The following is a 22,507-nucleotide window of genomic DNA, read 5'->3' as shown; positions in this document are numbered from 1 at the left end:
AAATTTACAATGCAAACCTCTGCATGTATGCTCAGTCCTATAGAGCCCAGTGGGGCTTATTTCTGGGCGTGTATAGAATTATAGCCATAAACTAAAATTCTAACCATGTCTACTCAGGAGTGAATCCTACGAATTCAGCGAGGCTTATTTTCAGTTAAATAGGGTTAGGATTGCAGCTTTAATCTCATTCTCTTAATTTATTGTGACTATATTATCACATGGTGATTTTTAGAAATATAAAGCATCTTCCCTAACAGTCAAGCCAGCCGATTCAGAATCTGCTAACTTGATCCCCTCGTTTCAAGATTAATGCGCTCTCGTTTGGTTTAAAGGAAACCCAGCACATTTTAAACATTTCTAATCAATGATCTGACATTCACATGGCTAGAGTATAGTAAACTGGTTAGAGCTGCGTGCTGTGAGATCTCAGTGAAATGTGCATCCATTTGCACTAAAATTCAGGTATGCAGAATATTCTGTATTATTCCAAGTCCTTATTCAGGTCCAGAGGAGGTGGAAACCCCAAACAACCAATGAGAACTAAGTATACCTAGTGGCCATATAATGCTGAGTGTCATTTAGGTAGAAGACCAAGAAGGCTGGGGAAGAGGAGAAACAGAATGAAGTATCGTGTGCCTGGAACCCCGAATGTTCAAGCATGTCATGCTGCAACATTATGTTGCAGGCCCGACTTGCAAATCCATTTGTGACCACATTTCCATACACATTCCAATATTGGGTGGGTGTTACACTAGTTTATGATATAAGTGCTTATTTTCCCCTGTAATAGTACGGGAGGAAAGGAGAAGTGAACAGTACAGGCACGTATTTCTTGAGGCTCAGGTTGAGCTGGGAGACCTGACCGTCATCAATATTATTCCACATTTCTCCATCCATGTGGCTTGTTTTTAAAGAGCTAAAGTGATGTTGGACTCTCTGGTTCCTGTGCTGTGAAGGAGCAGATGGTATTTCTCACCATCCTCTAACTAAGCCCATAACAGAAGTAGAAGAAGAGATCAGGTCAGTAAATATTTTTCTTCCTTCCTTCCTTTTCTCTTTTCTTTTTTTAAAAATGAAACCTTGGAAGTAGGAAAAACCCTGATGTATCTTTCCTATAGAAAGCCATAACTAATGTGTTTTTCCATCATTCAAGCCAAATCGTGATTATAGAAGTCTTGCTCCTCCTCCCTCCGAAGCCATGGCAAAACTCCCAGGGCACTTGCTAGGACCAGGATTGGGCCGGAGAAGCAGGAATGGTGCCATTTCTATCATTATCTTAGCAGCAGCAATTTCCCCCTTCCATTACGGGAGGCACAAGCGGTCAAATCAAAGCATGGCTAAATGTGCAATCGCAGGAGCTGTGTTGATTCTGGGCAAACCTAAGCCAGTGGTACAGAGCCTGTGGCTCTGTGGATGTTGCTGGACAACAACTGTATTCAGCACCAGCCAGGATGGATTGTAGTCAGGAGTGCGCAGTGTGTTTGTGGACGGTAGCGCTCACCTGATCTGGCCTAAGGGGGGGGGGGGGAGGATTGAGGCAGCAGGGAGATTTGGCGCAGTGCAAATACACCAGCAGCAGCATCCAATTTCCTCCGCCGATGTGCTTGCACCTCACCCAACTCCTTGCTCCTCCACCTGCTGGTAAGCACCAGCAACTCAGCCGTCAGGAGGTCAGTTGCGTGCTGCCCTCTTGCAACACCATCTGCTACTTGTTGTAGTCCCGCAACTTCTAGAGGGCATCAGGTTGGGGAAGACAGCTCCAGGACAACCACAGCACCTCTGCTAAATGTCAAGTGCTGGACTTTGCACAGCTCCACGCAGCTCACATTCTTAGTGCATCCAGCTGACCTAGGAGGCATTTGGGGACAGGGCCTTTTCAGTGGTGGTGCCAAACTCGTGTCATTCTCTCTCCAAGGATGCTCGCTTTTTGTCCTTTCCCCACTTTTTTAAAATTGCTGCTGCTTCATTGGTGGTTTTATTATGATTTGCTTTGCTCTGGTTTTATTGTTGTTTGCATTGTGTTGCAAAGCGTCATTTGGTTAACGGGTGGCGTCTATATCTAAACACACCAAATAAATCAATTCATTTGTGCCAATTGCCCCTGGAGATAGGGTTAACAGCAAGGAGAATGTCTTGAGAGCTGCATGCAGCCTGAAAGAAGTATATTTCCTGGCCTTGTTCTTTCCTAAGGCTTCTCCCCCTCCCTTGATAGTTTCCTGAAAGTATGCCCTTACTTTTAAAGGGCTTATTAGCATTCAGCCAAATGCAGTTCTGGTTCCTGCCAAGACTGAGCAGACTGTCCAGCTAGATTTTGCTGCATTCCAGAATCTGCGATTCAGGCATTTGAATTTGTCATCAGATTGAAATGGAAACCAGCGGAGGCAACAGCGGGCTCTCTCTGAGCTCGTAAATCAGTCTGCAGCAGAGTGGCTTGTTCTGGGCCTTTGGACTGAGTGGAAAGAAAACCTTGCAGGAGTGTGCTTGGAGCACCTCGTCTAGGTCTTCTGAGCAGTGACAAGTTCTCAGTTTGCTACTGACCAGAGTGGAGCTCAAGGAGAGTGTGGAACAGCCCTCCAGCTTGTGCAGCGCGGCTGATCTTGTGAATGCGCAGACAATGACATGGACCGAGGGGGAATGCATGTAGTTCGGTAGAAGATCACAGGCTTAGCAGGCGTAAGGTCACGAGTTCAATTCCTGACATCTCTAGGTAGGGCTGGGGAAACACTCGCGCCTCAGATCCCAGAGTGCTACTGAAAATAATACTGAGCTGGATGGACCCATTGGCCAAACTTGGCAGAAAACAGCTTTTGTTGTAGAAGTGTAGAGTTGGAAGGGACTCATCCAGCCCAACCCCCTGCAATGCAGGAATCTCAACTAAATCGTACGTGACGGATGGCCACACCTTGACTGATTAATTCGAAAGACACCTAAAATAAAGGAAGGAGGGAAGGCGGGAAGGCCGCAGACTGTCTCGCCAGAGTGGTGCATGCTCTAGTTATCTCTCACTTGGACTACTGCAATGCGCTCTATGTGGGGCTACCTTTGAAGGTGACCCGGAAACTACAACTAATCCAGAATGTGGCAGCTAGACTGGTGACTGGGAGTGGCCGCCGAGACCATATAACACCGGTCTTGAAAGACCTACACTGGCTCCCAGTACATTTCCGAGCACAATTCAAAGTGTTGGTGCTGATTAAAGCCCTAAATGGCCTCAGTCCAGTATACCTCCACCCCCATCGTTCTGCTCGGACACTGAGGTCCAGTGCCGAGGGCCTTCCGGTGGTTCCCTCGCTTCGAGAAGCCAAGTTACAGGGAACCAGGCAGAGGGCTTTCTTGGTAGTAGCACCCTTCCTGTGGAACGCCCTCCCTTCAGATGTCAAAGAGAAAAACAACTACCAGACTTTTAGAAGACATCTGAAAACCGCTCCAGTTTTTGGTCTCAGCCTTCGAGGCTCTGGGAGAAGCCATCTAATTAATTTTCACATCCAGCCTCTACTGGAGGCTGCTTCATTGCTTGTGGTTTGTGGATTTACTGGCAACAATACCCCTCTGCCTCAGGAACACTGTTTCCTAAGGATCTTCAGAACAACCTTGTAAATTTCCTTGTTCAGCAAGGATGTTATTTATACCCTATTCCAGCTGTGGTACACACAGGGCTCCTGCATGCTCAGGGATTCCTCTTATCCATCAATGGCCTTTGCATATCTGTATGTGAGACAGATGAACTCAGGGAGACTGTGCAAAGTTTTGTGCATGCACCAAAGCTTCTGCCTGTCTTTGGGTTGCAATGCCTGCGACAGGGACAGAGCCAAATATGTATGCAAACTGCACATGTATATGAGCCTGTGGCAAGCTCTGCCAAGAATGTTGGCAATATTAATTTTAAGAGTATAAATTTCCTTGCAACCAAGAATGCACATGAAAGAATTTAGAAGGCTTGAATCCACGCATTGTAGATTTGTAGAATGCACACGGCTCTGGTTATATATAACTTGTTAGCTGTGCTGCAGCTTGGTTTGCTGAGTGCTGGTGATGCTTTAATTGAATTTTGTGGGTGAGGCATAGACTTTCAGTCTAGGGTCTGGTTGTTGTTTTTTACAGTCTTTTAAAAAGAAATATGCATGCTTTCTATTTTGCTAATCAGTTTTTGATGTGCGTTTTCTATTGTTTGCTCTGTTTCCCTCTGTATTGAAGGCACCACCCTTTATGGGCTGAAAACCTGGACAAGTTGTCTAACTTGTTTGGTGGGTGGGCTACTTGCTAGATGGAAATCAGTTTCTTAATTTGTCCCAGTGGGCAAGAGGGTGGTGACCAAACAAGACTCCAGAGGCTGTACTCTGTTTGAAAAGATTTATTTTAAATGCATCAGCAGAAGACCAGTGAATGCATTTCAGTTTGTAAAAAAAAGATATAAGCCGAATAATATCAAAGAGGAAGCAACAGCAAATCGTGGACAAATGAATTTTGGGAAATGCCAAATACAAAGTGACTATTGCATGCATAGTGTGAAATACCGTATTTTTCGCTCCATAGGGCACACCGGACCATAGGGCGCACCTAGTTTTTAGGGGGTGAAATAAAGAAAAAAAAAATTATCCCCCCCAGCCCCAAAGAGCAAAGAAGCCAAGACAGCGAGCGGGATCCATCCCACTCGCTGTCTTGGCTTCCTCTTTAGCCACGCGCAACCTCTCTAGCTGGGAGAGGCTGCGCGCGGCTTTGGCAGAAGCCAAGACGTAGCTTCTGCGGATATGTCCGCAGATTGCGGATAGCTGTCCGAAGCCCGGGGAGCACAGTGCGAGTTGGCGCTGCGCTCCCCGGGCTTTGGGCTGCAGGCTGCCCGCCGCGCTCCAAAGGCTTGCGGATAGCTTCCTGAAGCCTGGAGAGCCTGCATTCGCTCTATAGGACGCACACACATTTCTCCTTCATTTTTGGAGGGGAAAAAGCGCGTCCTATAGAGCGAAAGATACGGTATGCCTTTTAGTTTAAGAGAAGGACGTAGCTACCAATTGAAAGCCAAATTCCAGGAAGCAGGCTCCTTAGGTGCCTGTTTCTGCATATCAACCAGGTGTCCAAGAAACAGAATCCAGGAAAATCCAAGAGAAAATTAGTAAAAATCAAATCAAATAGTAAACCTAACCTGAGAACTAAAGTAATCTATATTTAAAACTGTCCATAGACCGAAGCTCAGGAAAAAACAACTAGTTTGTGTAAAATCTCAAGGAACAGTTCTGATACAAGGGTAAAATCCACCCAAAACAAGGAACAAAAATTAAATCAATTCTGCACAGCTCAATATCTGGAAAACTCAACACAGGAAAGCCTAACCCAGTGGAAAATTATTACAAGCAGAAAGAGCAGAATCTAAAAACAGAGGTTTTTTTTCTTTGTGTGTTCCAAGCAAGATATATCTTACAGCACAAAAAGACGTAAGAAAAAACTGCTTGTGTAAAAACGAGATGAAGCTAAGTTGGGAGTCCAGAGAAGAAATAAAAAAGTTCTCTCTGTTCCCCAATATCCCCAAACCCCTTTCCTGCTTGCTGATTGGTTCCTTTAATGTTGTGGTGCAAATGCAGTGGCAGAAGGGCAGGACTGGTTCAACCAGTGCCATTTGCACTGTACCAACCCTTTCTGCCCCGCCCCACCCAGTAAGCCAAAGCAGCTCACTGCTGGGTGGCTAGCATAGTGCCTCTGCCTCACCTGGCAAGCTGCTTCTCTCTGCCTATCCACAAACACACACAGCATCAGTAGCACTGCATAGCATGGTGCATGATTTATTAGGATCAGCAGACAATTCTACAGTGGTGAGCCGGCAAAGGATGTTGCAAAAGCTAGTGTGTTGCACTTGGCTGTGGAAACCTGGGTTCACCTCTGTTATGTACTGAGTTGAATAGGATCCAAAAGGCAGCAGTCTGATTGGTCTGAGAACAATAGGATTCAGAATGCAGCAGTCTGATTGGTCCTAGAACAATAGGGTCCAGAATGCAGCAGTCTGATTGGTCCACAGGAGCCACCCAATCCAGCTCCAGGTGGAAGCGAATCCACAACCTGATTGGCCTACAGGTGAATCCTGGAATTAGCCAATCACGTGGGGCCCATTGTGTAAATAATGTATATAAAGCAGACATTCTGGGGGAAGTTTCATTCCTCCTCACCACTATGAGCTGAATAAAGAGCATGCAATCCACTCTAGACTCCGAGTATATTTCAACCTCCCAGCCACAAAGTTCACTGAGGCTGCATCTACACAGCTATAAAAAAACCGCTCTGAGAACGCTATGAAAAAACGTTTTAAAGCTCACAATGGAAAATTTCACAGTGTTCCGGGTTCAGCTCTACAGCGCCATCTAGTGCCACAGTGTTAGAATGCACTTATAACTTCTTTTAAAAAACGAATGTAGCTGAGTCCTTAAGTATCTGAGCCTAGTCTTCTTACAAAGTGGGGTGCCCTCCACCCATGCATACCACCCTGGGCTGCGGTGCTCTGGCAGATGATGACATTGCTCCTGTTCTGTTAAAAAAGTTCCTTATTCATAGAATTGTAGAGTTGGAACTTGGAAGGGACCCTGAGGATCATCCCCCCAAGAGATTGAAATTCTGCAGTTTCTGTGCTGGGAAAACATGATTTCCTCACAACTGAAGCAATCTGGGGAAAGAAACCCAGACCCCTCACAACCAATGAGTAACAGCTGCCCTTTTTATTGTGCAGTAAAACAATCCTCTTGTTTAACATATGGTCGAGGATGTGTTGATTCTGTCTTTCTGTAATTGTCTGCATTGGTGATCCGCAGGCATCAGAAACACAAATTCCTGGGAATCTTGACGACTCATATTTTAAAAGCCACAAGTTTCTAGTCTCTATGATTCCAAGGTAAAACCGTACAAATGGGTGTGAGATGCCACATGGCTGAAAATGGTGTGTTTACTTTGGTTAAAAGTACATGTGTGTTGTTCAGCTGATGTTTTAAGGGCCATGGATAGTGCCCCAGATACAGATGATGACATTGCTCCTGTTCTGTTAAAAAAGTTCCTTATTCATAGAATTGTAGAGTTGGAACTTGGAAGGGACCCTGAGGATCATCTAGTCCAACCCCCCTGCGATGTAGCAATAAGCAGCTGTCCCATACAGGGATCGACCCTGCCACCTTGGTGTTACCAGCACCACGCTCTAACCAACTGAGCTATCTGTTAAGTTGTGGGTGAACATATCAGATGACACAGCGATTCTTCAAACAGCTCTTGATTATTCACAGGCCAGAACTGAACTGAAGGGTTCAGCCAGCCTGCTTTTATAGAGCTCCAGTACAACGCAACTGTAACAACTTTCTGTAACTATCCAATCACTGAACGTCACTTTCAATCCCTTATTTGCATATGTGGACCTGAGTGAAAACTATCAACAGTATCCCTCTACTGGCCCAGGGTGAGAACTTCAGTACATAACACTATCCAGGCCCTTTCTTCAATGGTTCCCTATTCATTCCCAAGGGTAGGTGGTGACTATGACAAGCAGAACCATCTAATTCCTGTTTGGTCCCCATCCTCTTCCCTGGTATGCTGTGCTAAGATGAAGGCGGGAGGAAGCTGACACCCTCTGAACTGGTTGCAAGTAAGAAGGCAGGCAATTGGCGGGCAACTAAGATTGGCAGGGCAGCTTGCCAATTGCCCTAGTGGACCAGCCTCCGCTGCCTGCGTTCCTCCTCTGTGAGTGTGTCTGTCTGTGTGTATTCTACAGCTGCCAGATTTACAGTTAATAATCCTCCTGTGCTTCACATGAGGCGCACTGTTATTTCTGTTTCCTTAATTTGATCTGTCTCCTGGACGTCCTAGTCATGCAGTTCCCCAGCTGTAAAATGTAAAATCCTTACATGATGGCTAAAGAGGATGAGGGTGTAGTCAAAGCCTTTCGAGAAGACAAAAGCCAAGATTTTTCCTTTTTTTAAAAAAAGCATTGTATTAGCATGTATCCAGTTTAAACAATGCAATATTCTGTGGTGGTGGTGTTAAGGTGGAGAGGACAGACTTTCTGTTGGAGAATAGCTTGTTTGCTGCTTAAAAAAGAAGAAGAAGTAATGAGGCAGAGAGGTTTTCCGCAACCAGGGAGGCAAAATGCACAGCCTGGAAAAAGGGACTCACAAAATATCAGCGCATTGCCATGGGAGAGATGGGCAGTACTGCAGATGCTCACCATTTTTTCCTTAATTTTGAAAGGGAAATGCTCTCATTCGTGAGCTTTATAATTGTGGACATCTTTGTTTCCAAGGAAGTCCTCCCAAACTGCTGTGAAATAAAAAAAGGGTGTTTAAATGTCCGTTTTGTGTTGTTGTGGCAGCGGAGTAGGAGTGTGTCTCTTGCCCCCAGTGGTGTCACAAGGCCCTAGCCTGTTTCCCTGGAAAATGCACACATGGTCTGTCTCCAGGTGAAGATAGAAAAGTCTTCATTACAGTCTTGGTCCCTAAAATTTGTTTTAATTTGTTGGAAGCCGCTCAGAGTGGCTGGGGCAACCCAGTCAGATGGGTGGAATATAAATAAATTAGCCAGAAGGTGACAAAAATGCTCAACAATCATGTCCCACAAAGCACCCCAAACTGCAATGAATGTGCTGACTGGGATTAGAAGAAAAAACCCCAAAAAAACATCCCCCCAAGAGATTGAAATTCTGCAGTTTCTGTGCTGGGAAAACATGATTTCCTCACAACTGAAGCAATCTGGGGAAAGAAACCCAGACCCCTCACAACCAATGAGTAACAGCTGCCCTTTTTATTGTGCAGTAAAACAATCCTCTTGTTTAACATATGGTCGAGGATGTGTTGATTCTGTCTTTCTGTAATTGTCTGCATTGGTGATCCGCAGGCATCAGAAACACAAATTCCTGGGAATCTTGACGACTCATATTTTAAAAGCCACAAGTTTCTAGTCTCTATGATTCCAAGGTAAAACCGTACAAATGGGTGTGAGATGCCACATGGCTGAAAATGGTGTGTTTACTTTGGTTAAAAGTACATGTGTGTTGTTCAGCTGATGTTTTAAGGGCCATGGATAGTGCCCCAGATACAGGATGACTGTACACCCTACTTTTGTTTATTTGAAGGGTTGTTCAGTCCACGTGTGGTTTAAAGGTAAAGAATCCTAAGGAGGGATTGCAGGAGGGGGTCCTTCAATAGTGAAGGTAAAAGTAAAGGACCCCTGGATGGTTAAGTCAAGTCAAAGGTGACTATGGGGTTGCGGCGCTTGTCTTGCTTTCAGGCCGAGGGAGCCAGCGTTTGTCCACAGACAGCTTTCCAGGTCATATGGCCAGCAGGACTAAACTGCTTCTGGTGCAACGGGACACCATGACAGAAGCCAGAGTGCATGGAAATGCCGTTTACCTTTCCACCACAGCGGTGCCTATTTATCTACTTGCACTGGCATGCTTTTGAACTGCTAGATTGGCAGGAGCTGGGAAAGAGCAATGGGTGCACACCTTGTTGCGGGGATTCGAACCACCGACCTTCCGATTGGCAAGCCCAAGAGGTTCAGTGGTTTAGACTACAGCGCCACCCGCGTCCCTAATAGTGAACACCTGGAGAACAGACTGAGCAGGCACCCAGGCCAACTGGCCACAGGCTTTTCCGTTATGGTGGTTTTTCTATTTAAATTATAGCAGTCTCTTCTAAATTTACATCTATGCATTTGTAAATATTATCCACATTGATGTCCTCTTTTGCTCCCTTGCTTGGTGATGCATTTCCTCCTTTTTGATTATGTGTAGTGCTCTCCCCTACAGGATACAGAATTTCTTCACATCCTTCACTTTCTGCTTAGCATTTGTCTTAACCACATCAGCCCTGACCAAAAAGCCAAATTTCGGTGAAAACCCAAACCTTGGGTTCAAAATACATGATGCTAACAAACACATTTCCTAGAAGTCTACATGTTTAACTTGCACAGATGAGTACACATTGAGGAAAAAGGATCCCATGATTAAGAATTTGGGTTTGTCCAGTTTGGTGAGCAGTGTACATTGGTGGGATGCAAACATGCACTCACATTTTTGGTGCCTGGTTAATACAAGTACAGTGGTACCTTGGTTCTCGAACTTAATCCTTTCTGGGAGTCTGTTCGACTCCCAAAACCATTTAAAAACCAAGGCACAGCTTCTGATTGGCTGCAGGAGGTTCCTGCACTCAAGCGGAAGCTGTGTCGGACGTTCGGCTTCTGAAAAACGTTTGCAAACCAGAACACTTACTTCCGGGTTTGCAGTGTTTGGGAGCCTATTTGTTCGACAACCAAGCCATTCGAGAACCAAGGTAACACTGAAATATAGTAATGCAGTCCATGGCCAGCCAACAAGCATGTTTCTTTCCATGATTTGATGGCTGCTGACGGCTGCTGATAAATTGGTTGCTTCACACTGTGGAGTTGCGTAACTGTGCCATTCGCTTATTTGTAACAGAAGGCTGTTGAAGCATCTTGCGCAATGCCAGCACAGTGGTTTCCAAGCTTTTTAGGCCGTCTGTATTTAATGTACTGTGTACCCGCCTTTCTCTCCCAGGGAGCCTGGTTTCCATATGCCCTTAGGGCTGAACTACATGTTACATGCAGTTGTGTGCAAGTTTCCCCAGATGGCATTTTCCCTCCCAGAGAAGCAGGGTTGAGAGGGAATGATGTAAAGGGAAGAAGGCGTGGGGGAAAGAGATGCCTAGACTTTTCTCCACCTGCCTCTTCTCTTTCCCCCTCAATTATATTTTATCAAGTTTCAACATTTTTAACATTTGCAATCAAAACACAATTTTCTATTTTCTCTTATTTTTATCAACTTCCCACCCCGTCTTCCATGGGGTTGTTGTCTCTCCCCTTCTGCCATACCCTATCTTCTATCTATTAAATCATAATCACAGCGTTATAATCTAATTACTTCTGTTGCTCATAACTCAAATCCTGCTTGCGAGTCCTTCGTACTATAATATTTCTTTAACTAGTCCTGAAAAAGGCTTCCATTCTTCCATGAAACACTCACCATTAGATTCTCTTAATTTTGTTGTTAATTTTGCCAGTTTCATTACCATACCTATCCTTTGCCAGTTCCATAGTCCATTACCATACCTATCCTTTCTTCTTTGCTTGTTTGTCCGCCTTGTTGACAAGTAGGGCAGGACATAAGGAAAACAAAGGTTCTCCGCTTTGGCAAAGGAAGAGTTCTCCGCCTTGGCAAACTGTGACAGCATTGCTCATCATGACTTCATTTTCTTTTCTCGAGTGCTGCTCTCAGTTTTTTTTAAAAGTTTTGTACAGAAATTGCAAATCAGAAATGTGGGGTGGTTCTGTGCATAAGTGCTTTTAATGTTGTCGCCTCTCTCCCCGGCGTTTTATTTACTGTATGAGCTGAAGAATACCCCCAGCAAATGGTTGAAGCAGCAGTGATGGAGGAGGGGATGCGCCATCTTTTCCCCAGCACCATTTTGATGTTCTGAATTGCTCTCTCTCCCCCCGCTGCTCCCAAGCTAAAGAGAGGTACCAATATCATACTCATAGTGGTCTATAGCATGTGGGGCGGGGAGGAATTTAGATAGGAAAACGGTGCTGCAGGTAATGGTTTACCTCCCTCTCCTCGTCCTGCACCACTTTCTCCAATCAAGAAAGAGCCCATATTTTGTATGACATCTCTTTTGCCCCTATGATGTAAAACTGGAGCGGAGAGCCTCAGACTCTGTGGCCCTCTGTAGTCTCTCTATACGGCCCTTGGAGCTTTCCACAAGGCATACCCCGTCTCTACAGGCCCTGGTTTCAACCTTGAGTGTTTTAGTCTGGCTGGCTCGTGTCCTTCTACTCGAATATTTCTTACTTGTCTTGCTTGAGATTGCTGTGTGCGCAAAGGTCAAATTCACATTCATTGCTCCACCCACATTTCCTTTGATTCCGCATGTGGCCTCTGAAAGCTTGTCCAGAAGGGAATGCGGCCCTCCTGCTGAAAAAGAATCCCCATCTCTCGGGGGATTATCTATCATCTATCTATCTAAAGCAATGACAAACCTAGACAAACCTAGACAGCATCTTAAAAAGCAGAGACATCACTTTGCCAACAAAGGTCTGTATAGTTAAAGCTATGGTTTTCCCAGTAGTGATGAATGGAAGTGAGAGCTGGACCATAAAGAAGGCTGATCGCTGAAGAATTGATGCTTTTGAATTATGGTGCTGGAGGAGACTCTTGAGAGTCCCATGGACTGCAAGAAGATCCAACCTCTCCATTCTGAAGGAAATCAGCCCTGAGTGCTCACTGGAAGGACAGATCGTGAAGCTGAGGCTCCAGTACTTTGGCCACCTCATGAGAAGAGAAGACTCCCTGGAAAAGACCCTGATGTTGGGAAAGATGGAGGGCACAAGGAGAAGGAGACGACAGAGGACGAGATGGTTGGACAGTGTTCTTGAAGCTACCAGCATGAGTTTGACCAAACTGCGGGAGGCAGTGGAAGACAGGAGTGCCTGGCGTGCTCTGATCCATGGGGTCATGAAGAGTCGGACACGACTAAACGACTAAACAACAACAATCTATCTAATCCCCATCTCCTGATGTGAAAAGGATGCCATGTGCACCCTTGTGGAGACCACTAGTAAGAAGACCTCTGTGCCTTCTGATGACTCTTACTTACTGACAAGCCCACAGCTGTTGACAGTTTTGCAGCACTACCACTTTAAAGGAATAAAGGCCAGTGCCAGTGGGGGCAGCCAGCCTTTCAGATTTAGGGAAAAGATGACGGAAAAGATTTCCAAAGTCCTCCTCATTGACCTTGGAGCACAGCACTTCGGAAAATCCCATCCGAGTCTATGCCAGCCCTTGAGGGAGTGAAAACACAACCCCAACAAAACAAATTAAAAATAGATGTTTTGCAAACTTTGGGCCATGATTCATTCTCTGAAGGAGATAATACTATTATGTGTTTCCACTTCTCCGTTAAGAAATTCCAGGGGGTGCAGAGCTCAGTGGGTTTGGTCTTCTTTGGGTTGAGTTTACTGGGGGCTTCTGGCATTTTGCAATATTTGCATTTATTTACAAATATGCAGGATGTACGCAGGTGAATCGTCTGACTCAGTATAAGGCAGCTTCTTATGTCCAGGAAATATGACGTTCATCTATCCCAGGAATCCATTTGGGGATGTGTTCTTTAATGCATCCCCATACCCCCAGACATTTTGCTCTGTGGGACAGTTTTTGAGAGTCTGCCTCAAACCAGATTAGGAATTTAAACATTACTAGAACTTGTGTTTATTTTTCAACAGACACATATACATTACAGTGAATGTCAGAAATTTGGTGGCTTATCAGCATTCACATGGGAATGCACACAATCCCAGAGAAATATTGCCTGGAAACTCAGAGATTCACTGGTGAACATTGGCAGTCGCCTAATATGACTGCCCACATTCCTTTATCTGTGTTCCAGATTTGAGGACACCCACACTTGTATAGTGCTTTCCACACTGAGAGCCAGTGTGGTGTAGTGGTTAAGAGCGGTAGTCATGTAATCTGGGTAACCGGGTTCGCGTCTCCGCTCCTCCACATGCAGCTGCTGGGTGACCTTGGGCCAGTCACATTTCTTTGAAGTCTCTCAGCCCCACTCACCTCACAGAGTGTTTGTTGTGGGGGAGGAAGGGAAAGGAGAATGTTAGCCGCTTTGAGACTCCTGAAGGGGAGTGAAAGGCGGGATATCAAATCCAAACTCTTCTTCTTCTTCTTCTTCCAGGTATTCACAAAACTCATCCACCTTTTCACATGGCATGTACTTAATGTTGGACATTTACCATAACCAATAGTTGATGCTCGTATGGAAATAAAAATGAAATAAAACACCACTATTCAAGGAACCTCCATGAGGACTTTTGTGGTGCCAAAGTTTTTAAATAATGGGCATCTCAGCTTCTAAAGCATAGATAAGTAAATGCAATTTAATTATAGCACCAACGGCATCATTACAGTGCCAGCAATTGGATCGTCTTACAGATAGAGGATGCTGATTCTTAATATCATAGTTTTGGAATGTTTGCATAGCGAAGTATCTTGTTAGGATGACACTGCTACTGAGGTCAATGGTCTCTCTGAAAAAATGCCTGGGAGCAGAGGTTAAACGCAGAGTTTATTTTCCCAGTAGATTTAACACTGCGGTGAAAGTTAAGAGCTGAAACTTAATTAGCCCTGGTATTTAAGTACTTTGATAGTAACGGCGACCCAGTTCTGATGTTTTTGCACAACAGCAATGTCCTTGCCATTTCCCTAACATTTTATAAGCTTTAACCCTTACCATGTTGTTGTGAAAAGCCTCTGGGCAAAATCTGCCAGGAGCTCAAGATACAGTGGTACCTGGGGTTAAGAACTTAATTCGTTCTGGAGGTCCGTTCTTAACCTGAAACTGTTCTTAACCTGAGGTACCACTTTAGCTAATGGGGCCTCCCACCTCCGCCGTGCCGCTGCTGCGCGATTTCTGTTCTCATCCTGAAGCAAAGTTCTTAACCCAAGGTACTATTACTGGGTTAGTGGAGTCTGTAACCTGAAGCGTCTGTAACCCGAGGTACCACTGTATATGCATTTTTTATGTGGCCCCATGTGTCTCAGAAAGAGAGAGAGAGAGAGAGAGAGAGAGAGGAAGTCTACCTGTTCCCCTCTGGCGATGCCTGCTGTGGTTGATGGCTGCAATCCAGGGAGGGGTTGTTCTAAGCTCTTAGGGACCAGTGACATCAATGAGACGTAATCAGGCGTAACTTTGCTGCTTCCATGCCCAGGATGAAGGCAGCCCTCAACTCTGGACAAAGCAGTTCCTGTTCTGCCCAGGTCAGTCCTGGACATCTGGCAACCATGCACAGAGGTAGTTTACTGAACTTAAGTAAATATTATTTGAGCCCATAACTAAAAGAAAAACATCACCTAAAATGGTTTTAGGAGGTAGAAAGGGTAATGAGTCATTTTTTCCTTGCAAAACTTTTGAACTGGCAGAGCCCAGAAACAACCAGTCAAAGGGGGTAGTGTTAAAGGAAAGCAGTCAAAAGTGTAAATAATTATAGAGGGGAGAATATATCTCGCTGTATCATCAGTATTGTCAGCAATGTGTGCGTTGCAAAATTCAAGAGGACAGGTCTCTGTCCCAAGGGGCTTACAGTCTAAAAATTGACACAGTGAAGATGACAGGAGAAGGGGAGGGAGATACAGCGGTGTGTGTGCTGTGGCTGTATCAGCTGTAACAAGACTTGAGAGGACAGGAGTGATTTTATCCTCCAAGTGTCTTGCAAACTGACTCACAGCTATCTATGCCAAGGTTTCCATACATCTATCGCTGAATTCAGGAGTCTAGAGGCAACTCAGAAAAGCACAACTGAATGATTTATTGCAGATGCAATAGAGGAGGCAGCCTCTCTCTCTCTTTTTTGCTTCCTTTGCTGCCACATAATAGGCACCCCTACAATTGTCCATTCATGCACATCAGTTTCTGACTTTTGTCTTCTGGGGGTTTTCCTGTTGTTATTCAGTCTCTCACAGCTACAATAAACCTACCATTAAAATTATGGACTGGTCATTTCTTCATCAGAGGGCGAACAGGCAAATTTAGCAAGGGATCAAATACCGTATTTTTTTGCTCTATAAGACTCACTTTTTCCCTCCTAAAAAGTAAGGGGAAATGTGTGTGCGTCTTATGGAGTGAATACAGGCTGCTCAGCTATCACAGAAGCCAGAACAGCAAGAGGGATTGCTGCTTTCACTGCATAGCGATCCCTCTTGCTGTTCTGGCTTCTGAGAATATTTTTTTTCTAGTTGTCCTCCTCCAAAAACTAGTTGCGTCTTGTGGTCTGGTGCGTCTTATAGAGCGAAAAATACGGTACTTTCCCCCCTCACTGTATGCCACCACTGCTGAAGGCCAGCACTGCATGCAACTCCCTAAAAAATAATAATCAAGGAACTTCCTGGGCTCTGCAGCATCATATCCTGACTTATAAGCAAAAAACAAACCACAATCTAGGCTCAGACATGGTGAGGATCCAAGGTTAAGCATGGCTTCCTGGTTTGTTTCTCCCACCTGTGTGCGGGCGGAAGATCAAAGTGGAAATGATTGGGCAGCATGCACTGGCTTTTCATTTGCAACAAACCACGATGAACCCGCAAGCCTGTTTTACAAAGTACTTCTTTTGCGAAGAAAGTAATTATTCACACAGGACACATAGTTAACTATGGCACCCACTCCTACAGGAGGCAGTGACGACCAGCAGCCTAGATTGCTTTAAAAGGGAGTAAGACAGCAGCCATGAAATGAAAAGATGCCTGCTTCTTGGGAGCGATGACAAACCTAGACAGCATCTTAAAAAGCAGAGACATCACCTTGCTGACAAAGGTCTGTATAGTTAAAGCTATGGTTTTCCCAGTAGTGATGTATGGAAGTGAAAGCTGGACCATAAAGAAGGCTGATCGCTGAAGAATTGATGCTTTTGAATTATGGTGCTGGAGGAGACTCTTGAGAGTTCCATGGACAGCAAGAAGATCTAACCTATCCATTCTGAAGGAAATCAGCCCTGAGTGCTCACTGGAAGGACTGGAAGCTGAGGCTCCAATACTTTGGCCACCTCATGAGAAGAGAAGACTCCCTAGAAAAGACCCTGATGTTGGGAAAGATGGAGGGCACAAGGAGAAGGGGACGACAGAGGACGAGATGGTTGGATAGTGTTCGTGAAGCTATTAGCATGAGTTTGACCAAACTGTGGGAGGCAATGGAAGACAGGAGTGCCTGGCGTGCTCTGGTCCATGGGGTCACGAAGAGTCGGACACGACTAAACAACAACAACAACAAAGACAAATTCATGGAGGAGAGGGTTATTGATGGCTCTTAGGCATAATGGCTATGCACTGCCTCCACTGTCGGGGACAATATTACTTCTGAATACTAGTTGCTGGAAATCACAGGGCATGGGTTGTTGTGCTTGAATCTTGCTTGTAGGTTTCCCACAGGCATCTGGGTGGCCACCCCAAATCGGAGTGCTCCTTGATTGTTCTGCGCATGAATTGTTGCGGAATGAATGAAAATTGGACCCCCTGCATTGCAGGGGGTTGGACTAGATGACCCGGGTGGTCCCTTCCAACTCTAGCCCCCATTTCACTTCAGTGTTTCATCCCCCCCCCCCCCCCGCTGAAGTTGACTGTGCACATACCCCAAGCGGAGGGCAAGGGAAGAGAAATACTTAGAGGCTTGAGCTCAGCCTGACCGGGCCAAGTGAACTTTGCAGATGGATTTCAGCACTGCATCTTTGGAGGTCTCCTTCCGAGCTCCTCCCTGGCAGGGAAAGAAGCATTTGAATGGAGGCCAGATTCTATTTAATTAGGAGCAGTTGTAAATATGTTTCTGCACTTCCTTAAATCTGACCCCCCCCAAAAAAAATCCGAATTAGAGCTTCATGGCAAGGCGCACATATTCCACATACACAGGTAACACACAGAGAGCAGAGTGGACACACACGCGTGCCAAAAGTAGCCCCTGGGATCCTCAGAAATGCCTAGGTTCAGCTCCAATTTCCCACTCATAATTTCTCCTAGGCTAGCACTGGGATCTAAAGGAACAGGGGAAGGGAAGGAGCAGAAAAGAAGCCAAGAATGTGTGGGGTCTTTTGTTCAAAGAATCAGTGCGAAGGTTTTGGGGTTCATGGTGGACGACCCAAGGCTGGTGTTATGTACTAAGCTTGGATCCTAGAACAATAGGCAAGTAGGATCCTAGAATGCAACAACTGATTGGCTTGCAGGAAAAGACCAATCAGGCTCCAGGAGAAAGTTAATTAGCCTATTAGGCTGGTAGGATCGTAGAATGCAACCACTGATTGGCCAGCAGGAAAAGACCAATCAGGCTCTAGGAGGGAAGCAGAATCAGGCAATCAGACGGGACTCATTGCGTAAATAATGTATATAAAAGCCTGAGGTTTGGGGGGCAAATGAATTACTGTTTTACAAGCTGCAATAAAGAGCATGAAATCACTACAGGACTCTGAGTATATTTCACTTGGTGACTTCAGTAGGCACTGCAGCACCTACTCCTTTGCAAGCTCATTGTGCTGAGCTTTAACAGAAACAAGAGCCAGTGTGGCGTAGTAGTTAAGAGCGGTGGACTCGTAATCTGGTGAACCGGGTTCGCTTCCCCGCTCCTCTACATGCAGTTGCTGGGTGACCTTGGGCTAGTCACACTTCTCTGGAGTCTCTCAGCCTCACTCATGTCACAGAGTGTTTGTTGTGGGGGAGAAAGGTAAAGGAGATAGTTAGCCGCTTTGAGACTCCTTAGGGTAGTGATAAAGCGGGATATCAAGTCCAAACTCTTCTTCTGCATGGTACTTATGATGCTGACTATATTATCCATGAAGCACAACTGTAAGACACCTATGGGAACCAGCCTGGAGAGCTGGGCTGACACTATATAAGGCTGATGGCAGACAATATTTTTTACAGGCGGCTGGGGGAGTCACCTTATTGCGCGCGCACACACACACACACACACACACTTGTGGGTTAAACTTTTCCAGAAGCCTTCCTAAGGGGAAGGGCCATAGCCAGGTGGTAGAGTACAAGGCTTGCATGCAGAAAATCCCTGGTCCAACCCCTGACATCTCCAGGTAAGGATGGAGGAACTCCCTGGAGAGCCAATCAGTAGAGAGTCTGTGCTGTAAACTGTGTAGCCAGCACCGTGTCCTCCAGATGTTAAACTGCAACTCCCATCACACCCAAGCAGCATGATGAATGGTCAGGGGTGGTGGCAGCTGTGGTCCACCACCATCTGGAAGACACTACTGAGCTAGATAGGCCAATGATCCAACTCAGCATTTGACAGCTTCTGATGCTCTTGTGTTACAGTGGGCTGAGTGTACGCACCATAAGCTGTGATCCCAGTTTCAAACTTTCTTCAACCTTTTTAGAAAAGAAGCAGTTCTGGTACCTGCTTCCAGCCTAACAGAACCTGGACAGGCATTTGTCCAGTGGACCTTCTCTTCTTCTTGGCTGCTGCACTTCTGACTTGGTGCCAAAGTCTGGGATCAGCAGAAGATGATGGTCCTGGGTGCATATGAACTGATTTTCTGAGTGCAACAGAAGTGGCCCGAAAACATTCTTTGGAATATCAACAAGAGGGCAATGCCCTCCTTCCCCTTCCCCTTCCATTGCACTCTTCCAGCGGCAGAACACACACTACGGCAACTTTCTTGAGTTGATATTGCAAAGATTTCCACACCAGAGAATAAAACAGAGCCCTCAGGAATTTATTTATTCCCTGCACATCTGGTGTCATGGGAGCGAGGTCAGGAAATAACCACAAGGTCAAGCCTGCAAATGTCTTCTTTTAATTGCTTGTTATGCAAGGTCTTTTTTAAAAAAACAACAACCTTATTATTAAGTGGTCTGTTTACTTCAGCTCTAATGATTGCAATGATGGAATGACTTTTCTCTGTTTCACACCAAGTCAGCTTGCAGGCCTCGTGGGAATATCCTGCCACTGAGCCTCTTGGGCTTGCTGGTCAGAAGGTTGGCGGTTCGAATCCCCGCGACGGGGTGAGCTCCCGTTGCTCTATTCCAGCTCCTGCCAACCTAGCAGTTCGAAAGCACGTCAAAGTGCAAGTAGATAAATAGGCACCGCTGTGGCGGGAAGGTAAATGGTGTTTCCGTATGCTCTGGCTTCCGTCACAGTGTCCCGTTGTGCCAGAAGCGGTTTAGTCATGCTGACCACATGACCTGGAAAGCTGTCTGTGGCCAAAACTGTCTCCCTCACCCTGAAAGCAAGATGAGCGCCGCAACCCCATAGTCACCTTCGACTGGACCTAACAGTCTGGGGCTCCTTTACCTTTTATCCTGCCAGCCAAACCAGGTCAGTGGATCACCAATCTATTGATCATGTTGAGCTCTGGAGATCATTAGAATTTCCCTCATTGCACAGGTGAAACAACTGAGTCCCCTTGGGGGAAATGACACATTCTATACAAATATGTGCAACAAAGTGCTGACTTGTGGTGAAAATGGTTGTGGTCACTATATAGATCAGCACATTCACTTCCTGTTGAGAGCCTGACATTGGATGACTGCTGAATAAAGGCAGCTGGATGGTACAATATGGGGGTCCAGGACCATTTAAACTTAAACCTTATTCAGACTACTCATGCAAATGTTTCATATTTATAACAGTTGCAATGGGAGCTCCCCCATGCCAGGTTTAAATAGCAGGCATGGGGGTAGCAGATTTGACTGCAACAGGGTGGGAGGGAGGTTAAAGCTCTTCCCTGCCCACCCCTGGCCACTGCCCAAAGTCTCCATTCAGTTCAGCCCCCCTGCACATGCTGTTTCCTCCTTGAATGCCCATCTACACAATTGCTAATAGCATTCAAAAAGGCATTTTGTCTGGAAGTTAGAGAAGTTCTCTTCCGGATGTGAATGGGAGCTCTGCTTGGAATGAGTGGCAGGATCTGGGTGCCTCACAATTCTTTTTTAAAGGGAAACGTTTAGATTTGTTGCTTACTTTGCAGCTCAGCTGTGTGTGTGTGTGTGTGTGTGTGTGTGTGTGTGAGAGAGAGAGAGAGAGAGAGAGAGAGAGAGATCTTCATTGTCAACCTTTCACTGCATGGACCGAATTTACATGTATGTTGCATTTTAAGACGTGGGTCTAAATTCTACGCACATGCAGCACTGGGAATCCAGATTCCCCCAAGGAACAAAAGGGAGTGAGTGATGATGGGAACAGAAGCAGCAGCCAAAGGAAACCACGTTTGTTGGGGGAAGCCAACATGACCTGAGTTAGATTAATTAACGAGAGGCAATGTTGTGCTTTGGGAGCGAAAGCCTGCCAGCGACCAAGATTTTGATCCTGGCGTGGTAAAGCTATATCGGGCAACTTCTGGAAAAACAAACAAGAGTCCAGTGTAACTTTCAGTGGAAGTCTGTGCAAGCCCGTTGGTGTGGATCCAGTTACAGAATTATGCAAAGCGCTGCCAGGCTGATGCTGGGGGGAGGGGTATTTTGGTGCCGATGAATAGTCTGACTTCATCTCTTTCTTCCCTTGACAGCTGGACCATTGATTGGAAATTGTAAGAGAGGCAGGGACTTCTGTTTTGCTAGAGATGCTAGCTTGGAGCAGCTGAACAGTTGCCCAGAAATGAGATCTCATGTATGTTTGTGTATTTCGGTAATAGCAGCAGCAGCAACAATAACAACAGTAGCTTGGTGCTGCATTGTTCCCAGCAAATGGAGTTGGGCCATGGAGTAAGTGGTGCAAACCAGACCATGCATGTGGAGAAAAGCGGTGGAGCACATGATGTGCATGGAGAACGTCCCAGGTTCAGTCCTTGACTCTCCCCAGGGAATCACTGCCTGTCATCATAGGCCATCCTGAGCCAGTTGGACCAATGGTCTCTCTCCACATCACCTATTTTATATGTGAATTGCATACTGCTCAACCGTCCTGGAACAGCAATGATTGAGTACAGTGGAACCTCGGTTTAAGAACAGTCCTGTTTATGAACGACTCGGTTTACAAACTCTGCAAAACTGGAAGTAGTGTTTGAGAACTTTACCTCGGTCTAAGAACAGAATCCAAACAGTGGAAGGGCACCGGCAGTGGGAGGCCTCATTAGGGAAAGCACGCCTTGGTTTAAGAACGGTTTCGGTTTAAGAATGGACCTCCGGAACAGATTAAGTTCGTAAACCAAGGTACCACTGTACTGCTAATTCATCCACAACTATAAGCACTGTCAGTTTCCTTGGGGCAGCAGAGGAACAGCCCAATTACAGCTTGCAAAACAGATTAGCTGGTGCAGCTGCTGATACAATGGAGGATGTATTAAATTGGGTTGTTTGTTGTGGCGGGGAAATGTAGAAAATGCATTTAGCAGACAGATCTGCAGGGGGACGATGGGAATGCAGTTAATGCATGAGCCAGCTTCTGCACAATACTCCTGCAATTCTCCTTTTAAGGACAATACATGATATCAATCGATACAGAACAATAGAATTGTAGAGTTGGAAGGGACCATGAGGGTCATCTAGTCCAACCCCCTGCAGTGCAGGGCACCTTTCACCCAATATGGGGCTTTTGAACCTGCAACCCTGAGATTTAAAAGTTTCATGCTCTACCAACTGAGCTATCCTGACTGCAGGATGTTTTTTTTAAAAAAATAACCCCTTGTTCTGTACAAACAGTCGAGCATTTTATCTACTTCCTGTCTAATTTCATCTGTTTCTCCTTTTATTTCCAGAGGAAACAGACCCGCTAACCAGGAACCATGTCGGTGAAGCTCACTTTTGACTCCCCTGCTGACGGGGGAAGGATCAGCAGGAGCTGCTCCTTTGCTGGGTTCAGCAACGCGCAGAGCCGGAAATTAATGTGAGTCGCACAGTTACAAGCAACAAGTTCCTTTTTCTTTTCCTCCGCTTATTAGCGTCTTGTTATTTTTTTTTAAAAAAAATATTTATTAATTTTCAACAATTTAAACACAACACTACAAAAAAACCATACAACAATACAATACCATACAAAAAACA

General features: G+C 45.6%; 1 protein-coding gene across 3 annotated transcripts in view; it reads left to right on the top strand.

Moving 5' to 3' along the window:
* RIPOR3 (RIPOR family member 3) overlaps positions 1-22,507 on the top strand; it is a 134,389-nt gene that overhangs the window by 29,918 nt on the left and 81,964 nt on the right. For 2 of the 3 annotated variants that reach the window (XM_028735194.2, XM_028735192.2), the window contains exon 2: positions 22,222-22,349. In XM_028735194.2, the coding sequence (XP_028591027.2) occupies positions 22,249-22,349 (101 nt within the window). In that variant the 5' untranslated portion in view covers positions 22,222-22,248. Of the gene's footprint in view, positions 1-10,888; positions 11,491-22,221; positions 22,350-22,507 lie in introns of those variants that run through there. The other variant, XM_077929278.1, reaches the window with a different exon arrangement.

This window comes from Podarcis muralis, chromosome 5 (assembly GCF_964188315.1).
Source record: "Podarcis muralis chromosome 5, rPodMur119.hap1.1, whole genome shotgun sequence".
Classification (NCBI taxonomy): Eukaryota; Metazoa; Chordata; class Lepidosauria; order Squamata; family Lacertidae; genus Podarcis; species Podarcis muralis.
Note: the sequence above shows the minus strand (reverse complement) of the source record. Positions and strands in the feature narration are given on the sequence as shown.